The 14,907-nt window shown below is 34.2% G+C and overlaps 1 protein-coding gene across 2 annotated transcripts; it reads left to right on the forward strand.

The window, feature by feature from the left end:
• The first annotated feature begins 3,593 nt into the window (after positions 1 to 3,593).
• On the forward strand, positions 3,594 to 12,403 carry LOC128213322 (uncharacterized). 2 transcript variants are annotated; one of them, XM_052918925.1, is made up of 5 exons: positions 3,594 to 3,753; positions 4,941 to 4,998; positions 7,029 to 7,278; positions 8,884 to 9,231; positions 12,138 to 12,403. In XM_052918925.1, the coding sequence occupies exons 2-5, from the start codon at positions 4,969 to 4,971 to the stop codon at positions 12,209 to 12,211; spliced, it is 702 nt and encodes a 233-aa protein (XP_052774885.1). In that variant the 5' UTR covers positions 3,594 to 3,753; positions 4,941 to 4,968; the 3' UTR covers positions 12,212 to 12,403. The 2 variants fall into 2 exon arrangements, with proteins under 2 accessions (XP_052774885.1, XP_052774886.1); XM_052918926.1 differs by lacking the exon at positions 3,594 to 3,753 and adding an exon at positions 3,834 to 3,959.
• The last annotated feature ends 2,504 nt before the right edge of the window (positions 12,404 to 14,907 follow it).

Below are 14,907 nucleotides of genomic sequence, written 5' to 3' on the forward strand. Positions count from 1 at the left end.
TTCAATTCCGTCGCCGTGCGTCGTTCTCTTAAAATCTCGCCTACTAAGCTTTTAATCACATGTTTCACATTTGAGCATGTTGATATAGGGGTAAGAAAAAGAACATTGGGGAGTGAGGATAAACAATTTTGTTTTTATAAAACCCGTCAATATGAAGAGGGAGAGCCAAAACACGAACTTTTAATGCGGCAGCTTTTTCGCGCCCTAGAGTTGGCGCCTTTGTTTGCGCAGTAGACGTTTCCCTTATTGACGATTATTTTATATTATGTTAATGTCCATTGGATAAGCACTCGTTTGCACAAGCCAACAGGAAGACAAAAAAGAAAGTAGCACCATGCAAAATGGTGCAACGGAAAAAAAACGAAAAGACGCAAACTCTAGGTCAACAAGGCACCCAATTGTGAGTTCTTGTTTTCGCCCAGGATTTGGCGGCTTTTATCTTCAGTTTGCGAGACGTGGCGAAAACGCGACACAAGGAACAAATGCCCTAAATGCTACTTGTTTCATGTGACGGATCTTTGCTTTTACTGCCTGAAAACCTGCTAACACAATGAGGCAGAAATCAAGAACTACACATATTACTCATATCATATCTTTTCAAATAATTTCGAATTTAACCTATATTTGAATTATTGTAGCTATTTTCATAACATATTTTGTCATCTGATAATAAAAACATAGTCATTTTATACATAATTTCGATGGATAGAATGTGTAACTACTGTGTCGAATTTCACAAAATATATCAACATTTAAGAAACACTATCGAAGGTAATGAGACAACACTTCTACTGTAACACACATCCACCCAGTCTCACGGTCAAGATTATACTAAATCAATGCTGTTATATGAGTTATTACATGACTCCTACGTATACATAATGGTCCCATATTATCAAAGCACGTATCCTATGATCGCTTTTTCGACAATAAATTTCCGAGTAGATATACTTTTCTAAATTAAGAGCTTTATTAGTCAGATTGGGGAATGATAATTTGTTTTTGCTTTTAAAATATTCAATTTAATTGGTAACACCGACATATTTTTTAACTGATATCTTCATCTTACTTGCCTTTGCTAGATGTTCAATTAAGCGTTTGATCACATAACATTATATTGTATTTTTATAAATCTAATTGTATTTTTTTAAAACAGGAAAGAGACGAAATCGGTGATATGAAAACAGACTCCTACCTAACCTCCAGTGGTATTGCGGTGACAGATGAGGGTTGTGAAGTATGCCCTTGTGGCAAACCAGGTTGAGATGATGCGTTATGATGGGCAGTAGAGGCGCTCCAAACGTATGTATAACGTATTCCTTAATACAACGCAAGTTCTTGCAAATTATTCTTTCCTTTTTTTAGACGTCATGCAAAAACTGCCCAAAGCTCAAGGTTTAAGATATTTGTACTCATAAGAACTTTGGTAATCGCACACAATGGTGTGTAGGAAGTCCCATTAATTTGGCTAAATATTTGTAGTGTTATTCTTTTTCATGAAGGGAGAAAACTGAATGATGTGGAATACATACCTAACAAACAATACAATATAGCCTACACATTTCAGATGGAAGGTAAGGGTAACCAGCGAAAACAGATGCGAACAGTTTAAAAAACTTTGCTGTATTGGCAACTAAGGAGACAGAATTATACATTCAGCTGAAAGCAAACTTATTCAGTAAGTTGCTTGATTGTTTCTTTTATATAAACTAAAAATATATTAAACACTTTCTTTATAATACGATCACTCTATTGTTGACGTATTCAAACTAAACTTTGATAATATATTTTTAAAATATTTGGATAAATAATTAAACATTTGCGTTCAAGTTCACTATGATGTTCAGCAGTCCTCTGGTCCTAAGATAATTGGATGGGGGTAATCCTGTCCTTCGAAGGCTGGTTAGCTGTCCTCCGGTCTTTTCGATGACTGGTAAGAGGTCCTCCGGTCTTTCCAATGACTGGTAAGAGGTCCTCCGGTCTTTTCGATGACTGGTAAGAGGTCATCCGGTCTTTTCGATGACTGGTAAGAGGTCCTCCGGTCTTTTCGATAATTGGACAGCGGTCTTCCGGTCCATCGATGACTGGTCAGCGATCCACAGAGCCTTCGATGACTGGTCAGCGGTCCTCCGGTCCTCCGATGATTGGTTAGCGGTCCTCCGGTCCATCGATGATTAGTCAGCGGTCCTCCGGTCTTTCGATAATTTGTTAGCGGTCCTCTATTCCATCGATGACTGGTCAGCGTTCTACTGGTCAGTCAATGATTATGCAGCGTTCCTCATGTCTTACGATGATTGGTTAGCGATCCTCAGGTTCTTCGATGATTGGGCAGCGGTCCTCCGGTACGTCGATGATTGGTTAGCGGTCCTTCGATAATTGGTCAGCGGTCCTCCGGTCCTTTAATGATTGGTCAACGGTCCTCCGGTCCTTCAATGATTGGTCAGCGTTCCTCTTGTCAGTCGATGATTGGTAAGCGTTCCTCTGGTCAGTCGATGATCTGTTAGCGGTCCTCTGGTCCGTCGGTGATTGGTTAGTGGTCTTCCGAGCTTTCGATGATTGGTAAGCGGTCTTTTGAGCCTTCGATGACTGATTAGCGGTCCTCCGGTCCTTCGATAACCGGTTAGCGATCGACCGGTTCTTTGATGATTGGGCAGCGGTTCTACGGTCCCTCGATGATTGATTAGCGGTCCTCCAATCTTTCGATGATTGGTAAGCGGTCATCGGTCCGTCCGCCTTTGGTCAATTTGAATCACGTGGTCATCTCCCGATTACTATTTAAACATCGTTTCTTACGGTTTCAGTTTATCTAGGCTTGGCTTTGATTTCGGATAGCTCGGTTGAATTGGGAGAACAACTGTAAATCTGATTGGTGTAATATTAACGTAAATTTGATAGAGAAAGTATTTTGACTTTACGTAAAATACCAGCACTCCTTGTTCAAATAACTAAACACGTTGTTTTACAGGTGAATAGTAATTGTTGAACCAACTTAAAATTATAACATACAAAACGTGAAAGCCCAACCATTTTATACTGCTGTTGGATAATGTTATACATGTATTTGATGTTGAAGGTGATGATACAAGCATACATAAACATAAAGCATTCGATTCAGTGTCCGTTGTGTTTCTATATTTCTCTGGCCAGTGTGCCTTGACTTTGCATGTCGTTACAACTTGGGAATTGACCGATTTACACGCACTTTATATACTTCTCGTATATTATTTTTTAAGGACCCCATCACCATATACGGGATGTACTTGTGTACTAAACATCTACATTAAACAACAATAATAAAGAAATTACGTTTCTTATAAGAAATAAATTAAGTTGAACATAACCACCATGAATTCGACAAAAATATGCAATTATGCCAATGCGGTGAAAATGTAAACAATAAAAAGTAGATCAAGTAGATCAATTATGTTCAGCAAATCTTTAAAATCGATTTTAACCATTCAACTTTAAAACCTAAAAAATGGAAAGCAGTCAATCTTTTGATATGGTATGACTATGTTTTGATTCACTATCATGTGTTAGTATAAAAAGGAAGAAAAACACACGTAATACTGAGTAGGAATTTTCGAATTGGTGTAATATGCCCTAGAGATAAACTGCGACGTTTCTTTACATAGTGATAATATCAACTTTGTCGAATGTCGTCAATTACAAAACTCTGTTTCAAATAGTGTGGACAGTGATAAATATAACTAACACATACTTAACTGCATAATTTTACAGACGTTTTTTAAGGTAATGAAAAGTAAACTTAACTTAAACGGTTACTTAAAAGTGTAAAAGTGTACTTTCTTTTCTGCAAATCGAAAGTAGTGTGTTGAAGTGTTAAATGTTGAGCCGCGAAAATATCGTTTACTATGAATAATCTTTGAAAGGAATATATCCTATTAAATGGAACTAATCTTACTTGAATAAACACGTAGTAACAACGTTTGTCGGCAGTATGTTTTAGCATCTAAATATACATGTACTTATTGCTTTCAATACAATATACCTGATATAAAGAATTTAAAAGCATATTTAAAGCATATTTACTATTCATACATCGTAGTATATCTAAATTTTGTCAAATTTGGGAAATCGCATTGTTTTCGTATTATTGGGAAACAATGGGAAAATAATTCTATAGAAGAATTCACACAAAAAGTATGTACTATGGTGTAATTAGGGTAAAACAATTTTTATATTATGTTATTTGGCTTAAAAAATAGTCTACAAGATGCCATGATGAACGGTAGGAAACTATTTTTTCATGACATTTATCAAAACGGCGACCAGGTATTTTCAACAGGAATCCCATGTATGTGTAATTATAGAACAAACATGATTACATCAGCATGTCCTTATTAGTTATAAATGGCGATCAGGTATTTGTCAACTGGAATCCCATATATGCATAATTTTAGAACAAACATGATTACATAAGCATGTCTTTATCTAAAAATAATATTTTCATGAAATGAATTAAAAATGGCAATAAGATATTTTAAAACTGGAATCCCATACTTGCGCAATACCCGATCAAACATGATGACATTATTTCAACTTTATGTAATAGTTAAATGACATGTAACAAGACATTAATTATTTAGAATTGGCGGAGTAAGCGTAGCAAAATATATTTCTTCAAGTCATCTAACTGAATAAGAATACAACCTCATTGGCTGACACATTGTAAACACAAACTCCGACGCAGGGAATGTGTATCGGATGAGTGACAGTAGGCGGATCTTTAAACACCTGCAAATGTTGAAAGTCTCATTGTTTAAGCCTGGTTCTTAATGAATGCCTATCTGCAATTCCATTGGCTGAGAATTTTGGTTGCATTCTAACTATGTATAATCGTACTTTAATACGAGAATTATTTAATTTAACTATAAGCTTGTAAATCTAAATTGACGTTTTATTTATTTTTGTTTCAGGAAAGAGTTACGTACACCACCTCAGAAAATGTTGTATGTTTTAGTTGCAATACTTTGTGTAAGTTGATTAACTTATATTTTCTTGCAAAAAGACACAATAAAATGGTCAGAAATAGAGTCACTGGTTTCACCTCTGTAATTTAATAATGATAATACAATGAGACCAATAGTGAAACTGAGGCACATATTGAGGGCAAAAGGAGAGATATAAACCTAAACACACCACACACAGATCACCCACACATAAAACGATCAATGGAACACGCGTTTACTGGGGGTTTCAGCTAGTTCTCATAAATACCAACATAACATGTGTCATACCTATTTGATAGATTAATTAAGCCCATCGTATTTTATCGCTGTGAGGTTTGGAGATTTTCCCTTATTAGCAATATAGAACTAATACAAACAATGTTAAGTAACAATTTATTAGGGGTTAAAACCTCGACACAAAATGATTTCGTATTTGTTGAAATTTGAAGAATTGATTTGTATTCCATGCGATTGACACATATCTTTTATTACATAACAGTAAAAGAAACTATTGACATATTATGTATAAAACGATGTTAAATGATCAGAAATTGAAAATAAAACGAGAATAAAAAGGGGCAGAAAAAGACATTTGTCAGTATTTTTAGCTTCTAGTTAATGTAATCGTTATCCAAAACTGTTAAAGTAGATTAGAGAACTCAACCAAAGCGTCTTTTTAAAGAGTTTTTGTCGAGTTTGAATTCCAGGCATATTTGAAGAATGTTAACACTAAAAAGCATTAACTAAATTACGACTACATCACACCGGCTCTCGGACGAAAGATGGACAAATATTCCAAAGGAAGAGCGCTTATGTAGAGCCTGCCATAAGTGAGAAAATGAGTACCATCTATTTTTAAATGTCTTTTGTATTATAGTTACGATATAAACATATTAAGAACTATTATAGGGAGTGACCAAACTCGTTTAAAGCAGTTTCTATGTTAAAGTCTGAAAATCCAAACACCTTTAAAAATAATTGTATTTTTATTAAATGCATTTAAAATAACTAAAATAAAAGGCATAGATATCTAGGGAGTCGAACATCTACTTGCAATCGTAAGTAAAATGTCTCTTAAAAACAATCATGCATAAAATTGGTACTCAAAACTGCACTAAGACCGACATAGTTTTACTCTATAAACACTTCTTATTTTTTTGTTGTCGCCTTTTAGATGCGTGGGAATTGGACAAAGAAATTAATGTTTATCGCGAATGTAAAACATTTTTGTTGTTTTTAGAAAGTGAAGGTGAAAAAATATCGCATTCGGTGTATGACCATTTTATTGTATTATGTTGACAGAGTATTTAAGGCACGTTATATCAAATATCACTTCTAAATCATGCATTGTTGGAGATATTGTGCATGGAGTGTATACCATACTCACAGTATTTCGATTGTTTTTTCCAGTGCAATCGAAATATTGTGCGTAAGTTATTCAGTGAATAATTAAAGTGCATAACTCATATACCTTTTATGATGTTTATTAAATACTATAGATACAGTTGATAATACTATGATACAAATATACGTGTTTCTAGTTGAATTAATTTATTATTTATGATAGAAATCTACTTATTTATAGTTTTCATGTTGGCTAGTTATTTACGTAAGCAATTGTATTCTATGAATTTGATCACGGGACATATTGGCCTATTTTAAATATAATGATATTATGTCTCATGGGTACCAGCATCAACTTTTGATACAATGAAGAATAAAGTAAAACTAATATATGGACTCATAAGATAATTAAGTTATTCAACGAAATAAAGAATACATAGTTGTTCATTTTATTTGTCGAACAAGCTTCAATTGTCTCTGAATTAACGGATTTAGGCATTGACCTTGTTCTTCTAGATATAAATGCCGTTATTTTTGCTAATTAGCATGTAGTTTTAGTTGTATGATTACAGATGACCCTCGTGAAAATACATCCCATACATACACAATTAAAGAGTGAGAACGTTATGATGTCAAAAGGAAAAATGAACACGTGAAAGATACTTTGATATTTATACTGATAATATATTATGCTATTTTAAATTATTTCAGCTGCTTGTGGTAAGAACTCAATCAACATTTTACTTTCGAAACGTGGAACCACAATGTATACAGACTTGTTTTTATACAATGAATATCGACGACGTGATGGCTTATTGTGATGGCGACAATAGCACGTGCGGTTGGCAGTGCGCGGCGCAGCGAATGGGGTGTGATGAGGGCTTCGTCTACCACTGTGCAAAAGACTTTCAAAGCCATGGATACAAAGAGGCATGTGCGCCGGAGAAGTATTGCAATGCAGGTAATTGGACACTTTTGAGATATCTGTGCTCCTTTTAGATGATTGGAGACTATGTGACTATGTATACTCTGGTTGAAATGTAATTATGTATTATAGGTTTTATAAAGAGTGACGTGGTTTGTACTTTCAATACCATGCACTAGCCGGGATGCATATTTACTGATAATGTTTTATAAGTTCAGCACGATTTTCTCATGAACGCTCGAACACATTTTCATTGTTTGTGACCAAATATATTTGGCAAAGAGATACAGATTCTTTCATATTGAAGTCATCCTTTTATACCAATATGATTATACATTGTGTTGATAATTTCCTTGCATACGTTTTGAGTAATAATACAACTGTCGTCATGGAATAGAATAACATTTTGCCTTGATAATTCGTCCCGAATTGAAAGGATACGGCTTAGCTTCTAATGGTATACTTACAAATCCAGTTCGTGTTTGGAAACTGCAATTAAATTTATTTTTCGAAGTCGTTTTGTTGCACTGACCTTGCTTAGATATGCTATGGAGATCATACATATATTTGCCTTTTATTGTCGTAGTCATATATCTGCAATTTCAGTAGCTTTCTCTGTAGTCGTTTGGGGCTCTAATCGATGGTTCCTTTGTATGTTATTTCCAGTGACGTGTTGTCACTTTCTAGCAAAAGTTTTACTGGTAAATTTTGTCAAAAGGAAACAAAACTTAATAATAGTGGAAGATCTTTCATTATATGTGCGTAGTTGTGCTTAGTTTGAGTTAATAAATAACTTTCAAACGTAATAGGTTGTCTTTCTTGAGGTAGCACTTTACAGGCCTGATTCCGAAGAATCGCATTAAAATACAGTGCCAAGCCAAGTGTCGTGTCGTGGTAGCGTGTCTTAATGAATGAGTTGCTTTAGTAGCTCGCACATATTCCTTATTGTAAGATATTTGCTGCAGTAGTTCGTAACACTCAGTCATATTTGCACTATTTTTCAGTCTGTAGGTTTGCCGCATGTTAGCTACAGCTTCTATTTCAGATGGGTCAGCAAGGTCGCCTTATTCTTGGTCAGTTATTGTCTTACTAACGTCATTTTCTTTCAGTGAAATTGAATTATTTCCTTGTTCAGCTTCTTTCTTTTTTTCTGAGTGCATCGTTTGAGATTGGTGTCATGGTCGTGTACAGCATATTCTTGTGTGTTACCTTTGTCATAGATAACGATATCGTTGGCTAAACTTTGATTCCTTTAAATCCCATACGGTTCTGCCGAATATAACCAGATGCCGGAGATATAACTTTCAGAACTGAACCATGTTAATGTGATGAACTGGGCGCCTCCGCTGAGTCAGCTTCTTGGCAGTTAATCCAATTACTTTACAAATGCTGCATATTCCATTATTTAAATGTCCGAAATAACCACCTAGTACTTCTTACAACATGTTGAACAATACAATTATAACTCTTTAAGCATTTTGCATGTTGAATGGATAGCGGCCAAAGATTATATTTTCATCACATCTTAATAAGCAATCACAATACTGTAACATCACCCAATGTCCTTCACCAAAGACCACAATGTAACAGTTTATATCTTTGCCGTGATTATTTTGCAAAACATTCTGTATTTGTGTTTAGGGGAAGAGCCATATGTTACGTTTCCCGACCAGGCTCGGTCACCAAGAAACGCTGTGATAAACTGCGCTCCCTGCACAGACGAAAAGTTTTACCACAGCCCAGCAGGACAGTCTTCTGCCTCATACAGCCGATGCAACCAGCAGAAGTTCAACAGATGTATCCCCGAAGACAACAAAATTGACTGCGGTGTCTCTTGGCGTGAACGTAAGGAGACCGATGGGTATTGCCGGTGTGACGCAAGGAACGGTTACGCACCAGAAAACGAGAACGTGAAAACGAAGTGCTTCTACACTGACGAGTTTTGTGTCCCTAAAACCTGTCCACATTCATCACAGGAGATGCTTTTAAGTAAATGATTTATTTCTTTTTTAAATATTTTTATATAAATAACCATTTACTGCATAATAAAACAATGCTTATTTCTTTAGAATATACTATTTATTCGATGAATTAAAAAAAAAATTAAGTAAGGGCATTATTATTTATGAAAACATACTCAACAAAAGGCATTTTTGAACCGTAAAAACTAATATTCCATTAAAAATTATATTTTAAAACGCATTTCGCGTACGTCTTGAGTTGTTTAATAATGTTTCACCTGGCGTATTCGGTATTTCGTTGATACTGGCTCTTAGTTGGCAGAGCACTATATTTTGTTTTTATCACTTCGTAACATCAAGAACGATGTCCTGGTCTCTTATTTAAATCTCATTGAAGTGTTAAAACTTATCATTGAAATTTACGTGACTGCTGAAAACTGTAACTTGACTCTAAATCCACGTGTTATCTTTCCGTGTTTTTTTGTTTTTTTGGTTTCTTGAGACGTTCTTAAGAACACACATGGTTCATGTACATTGTTCATGTTTTCCTTGATAGAAATAGATGCATAAAATTTGTGATTTTATCAGAAAGGTCATGGTCAAGGTAACACTTGGAGGTCAAGCTGTACTATGTCGAATTCGTGCCTCAGCCAAACATTTGTCACTATTTATGAGAATTATCTCAAGCTTCACTGAATTGTGGAGCTTCATTCTAATAGATGTCGTATATAAGAGTATTGTTTTTTTATTTCAAATTAGTCAAGGCCCCATTAGCAGGTCAATAGTGTACACCATATACTTCGTAGCAATATTACTAGATCAATAATTATATATTTTTTACAATTGAAATGTATTTGATCAAACCCAGAATTATATAGCACTATAGTAAGGTGTGTAACGCATAAAATCTGTGCTCTTATCTCAAAGTTCAAGGTCACACTTGGAGGTCAATATTGTATAATATGAACCTTTCAGCATTACTTCGTGTCTCACTTAAATTTTATGATGGGAATTCAATTAAACTTCATATAATTGTCAAGCTACATTAAAAGGTTTGTCGCACAAACGAGTTATGCTATTATCTCAATGGTCAAGGTCACATTTGGTGGTCAATGTTGCACAATATGGATAAAGCAATATTTGTATCTCAGCCAACGTGTATTCAACCCATCTTTACAGACTTATAGAGCACAAATTGTTTACTACTTTTTAAACTTATATGGTATATACTAATGAGGGGTTTGCAAAGTATTTGTTCTTCGATGATCAAATCCTCTTGATTAAGCATGGTTAGTTTACTGAAAATAAGAATTTTAAATGTCTACACATGTCATAGATGTTATAATTCACACTCAGCGTTTTAATGAAATTATGTGACAAACTTAATGTAAGATGGATCTTCATAGAGATAGTTTCTGAAAGTACCTCGCAAGCTCTCAGGCTGTGAACTCAATATGCCCAACATAGTTCACCAATGATGATAAGCTACACACTCTACACCTCTTCTTACACAAGTATAGTAAACATTAGAGGTAAAATGGTTTCGGTGTGGGGCTCGACCCTCGATCACCGGAACACTAGCATGGCGCGCTTATCAATTGGCCGACTGGATCTTACCCACATATACTACAGACAAATCATTTATAGATAAACATACCTAAAGTATTGATAAAAATGCATCGTACGTCTAGTTAACCAATTTCAAATATCAGTTTTCTTCATGTACACTGACATGCTGTCATTCTTTATTTACCTATTAAGTCATGTAAAATAGAGGAGAGAGATATATAACACTATTGAATCATATTTCTATACCCTGTACTATTATTCGAGAAATAATGTTTCAAAGAACATATTCAATTATGCTTTATTCTTTTCGTAAGTAGTCAATAGAACTAGTCACGTGACTAACTGATTGGATATATCAAATCACGTGACCAACCGACTTAATAAGGAAAAGTTTATACTTTCAAATTTGATTAATAATATATGTCATGTGTTTCCGTTGCGGATGGAAAAATCCGACTTGAGGGCACCTGCGTTGCCAGGTAACGAGGCTTGGCGAGTTACCGGCTACGCAGCGTGCCCGAGGTTAGGATTTTTTTATTATTTTTCTAGCACACCTTAAAGTACATTTTTTTTTTTGGAAACATTCATAGAAAAGTGCATTTTTGTACATTTCACCAAAAAGCGCGTGCAATGATGTTTACTGACGTCATGACGTGCAGTATTTCTTATTCACTGCATACGTCAAGAAGTTCCATTAGTATGGGGAGTGCCAGATGAGTCACGCGCTGTGACGTAATACTTTCAATTTCTTTTATAATACACTTAATGTAATCATAATTATGAGATTTAAATAAATGAGTTCCATTAACATTAACTTTACAAAAACGAACTTTAAAAAACAAAACAAAACAAAATAACCCTATAAAGACGTAATTTCGAAGGAACTTATTGACGTCTGCATTGAATAAAAATTACTGCGCGTCATGACGTCAGTAAACATCATCGCACGCGCTTTTTGGAGATGTGTACAAAAATGCGTTTTTTATGTACTTTCTTCACAAAAAAATGTAATTGAATGTATGCTAGAAAAATATCTATCATGTGTGTCCGTTCCGGAAAGAGAAATCCGACCCTCGGGCACGCTGCGTAGCCGATAACTCGGCAAGCCTCGTTACCTGGCAACGCAGGTGCCCTCGGGTCGGATTTTTCTATCCGGAACGGGAACACATGACATATATTATTATTCCAGCACGGCTAAGTTCACCGAAAATGCAAATCCGGTGTGCTAGAATAAGTCATATTGCCTATAAGACACATTTCTGGTTGACACAGGTCATATGTTTCTTTCCAAACTCATGTTCATATTATATTATTTTTATTTCCAACATATTGCATATGTTTCACGTTTTATTTTAATTGCTACAGACTACACGTGTGGTGATAGGTGTCTCCCAGGAATGCACAGAACCGAAGAATCAGACGAATGTGTTCCAGAATAAAACGTCATAAATGTGTAATTAGTGTTACACTTAAAACGATAAGTTCTGGAGTCCATAACATTTATTTATCTCTTTACTCGTGTTATATGTGAATAGCAAGCACTCGCTTGAGTTCATATACTTATTATATCTCTTGACTCGTGTAATATATCAATAATGAGTGTTCAAGTTAATATGACTATCATATATATATATATATATATATATATATATATATATATATATATATATATATATATATATATATATATATTAGTGTAATTAGTGAATAATAAGTACTTGAATTCAAAGTATCATATTATCTGTTTTAAGTGTGTATTACTTGAATAATACGTGCTTGAGTTCATGTACCTAATTATATCTCTTTACATGTATAACACGTGAATAATGAGTAACCATCATAAATATTTTACTTGTGTAGCAAGTTGAAAATAAGTGCTTGAGTTCATATAATTATCATATCTTTTTTACTTGTTTAATACATGAAAAATAAGTGCTTAAGGTCGTAAAATACTACTTTGTTTGATACGTAAAACTATGCGTGCTTGAATTAATATGTTTATCATATGTAATACTTTAAATAATGAACGCATGAGTTCAAAAACTTCTTTAATTGATTTGCTGTACAATTAAATTCCGTGTTTTAATCATTGTATTAGCTATATTAAAATGTGTGTGTATTTGTAAGTGTGTTTGTGTGTATAATAGTGTAACCGCTCTCAAGTAAGGGAAAGCCTATCGGGACTTATGAGACACCTTGATTGATGAACCTATTTACTTTTGATCCCTATCATATGTGCCGGGCGCCTGGCAAGAAGGCTATCATTACCACTTCGTTTAAATAGCAATTGGTTAAGCAACCGGCCATATTAGAAACAAGTCCCGTGCGGCAATCAAACCTTCAACATACTACTGCGTAGGCGGACGCCCTAACCACCAGGTTACGGAGAAAATAACATTATAAATGTTCGAACTGTATGTGCGTAGTTGTAGTGTTCATACATACACATTTGGCCATTATTACCAACCCGCGCTTCTTACGACCGCCTGATCCCTTAAAGGTTCGAACGTGAAAATTCCAGTGATCAGTGTTTTTGTCACTTTTATCTGAGTTTATTAATATTGGGTTTTTGATCAAGTTTATGTTTAAAGATTTCATTCATTAGTTACTAACTTAAAACGTAACAAAAGGTTTACGTCTTGACGGCCAAACATGTTTTTCGATATAAAAGGCAGTCAACATATACATATGCTGCACACAACAGTTATGTAATTCATAAAAATAACCCTACTACTTAGCTAAAAAACAAAAATAGAGTCGTACAGTTTATTATTTGGCTGGACTGTTACTGGATGAAAGTTTGCACACATGTTCACTAATGAACACTTGTTTGACTTGATACGTGTTTGTTGTAAATGAACGAGGTCGAGGACATTTATAGAATTAGAAATTAAATCACTTACATTCTGTGCAAAGTTTGCCCGCCTTGCAAGAATTCTTTTCCATGGTGTACTAGTGTCAAGCTCAATAACAAATCATGAATGTTCATGATGCCTTGCTTATAGGTCAAGGTCACACATATATGTTAGGATTTAAAATGACTTACACTTTGTGCAATAATTGTCCCAGGTGCAAAAAATAGGTTCCTTAGTGTATTTGTTTCATGCTCAATATTAAGTTATGAATACTCATGACGGGTCGGTTAAAGGTCAAGGCCAATTTACTTGTCAAACCTTTTGACCAATTACTTTTATTACTAGTATTTCCTTATATACTTGTATTATTAGTCTTGCATTATTACTATTTGTTTAAAAAACCCTGCACACAGCTACGGAGTTGATTTCAGTTCTTGTCTGTATTTCGTATAATTGTAATACAGTAAGTAAAGCCAATTGAAAAACCATAATTATACGTTTGGTACATAAAACATCTTAGTAGTTTCTTGACTTTCGAATGGGCGAATTTCTAAAATGTTTATATTAAATTTTGAAGAAAAGTTCGTTTTTTTTTTTTAAATTAAAGTATGTTCGCTCTAAACTTTTTGTGAGAAAAATTATAATAATGGGTCCATGAAGGAAAATAGATGACTGTCGTGTACTACATAAAAATAAGGAAGATAAAGTATTTTAGATATTTTTAGGTTATGATATCATATGATCTGTGCTACACATAATCCATACAACTGATCTGACTATTTTATCAATAGCAATCATTTAGAATGCGAACATATCAATTAAACAAGTACAAAAGAAAACACTTTATGGATAAAGAAAAAATGTTAATTCAACGATCAATATAGGATTCACAAGTGAACTAATTCTTGTTGATAACGAATATCTATTAGTTTTAAACTTTGAACTTGAGTTTACTCATTATTTAATATCAAAACTACAAAATATCTTAAAGGAACAAAGTTCATTATCATTTTTGTTTTTGTAAAAAATATCTACTTCGACATTGACACAAATTCAAAACCTAACAGCGGGTATGGGAAGTAACTTAAAGTTCTTCAATCTGTGGTAGTCTTATGCTTCTGTCATAACTATTTATATATAAAGATAACATGTTATTGGTATACACATTTGATATCAGTGAAGCTGACAAAAAATTAAAGTCATGGATGTTTATCAATCATGTAAGGGCACAATCACTGAAAACACACAAAATCAAGGAAGAATAAATGCGTTTTGATAAT

The sequence above is a fragment of the Mya arenaria genome, chromosome 13 (genome assembly GCF_026914265.1).
Source record: "Mya arenaria isolate MELC-2E11 chromosome 13, ASM2691426v1".
Lineage (NCBI taxonomy): Eukaryota > Metazoa > Mollusca > Bivalvia > Myida > Myidae > Mya > Mya arenaria.

Coding starts and splice junctions, on each gene's coding strand:
- LOC128213322 (XM_052918925.1), top strand. CDS start 4,969: ATGTTGTATGTTTTAGTTGCAATACTTTGT. Junction 4,999..7,028: donor TTTTAGTTGCAATACTTTGT/GTAAGTTGATTA, acceptor AAATTATTTCAG/CTGCTTGTGGTAAGAACTCA. Junction 7,279..8,883: donor GGAGAAGTATTGCAATGCAG/GTAATTGGACAC, acceptor ATTTGTGTTTAG/GGGAAGAGCCATATGTTACG.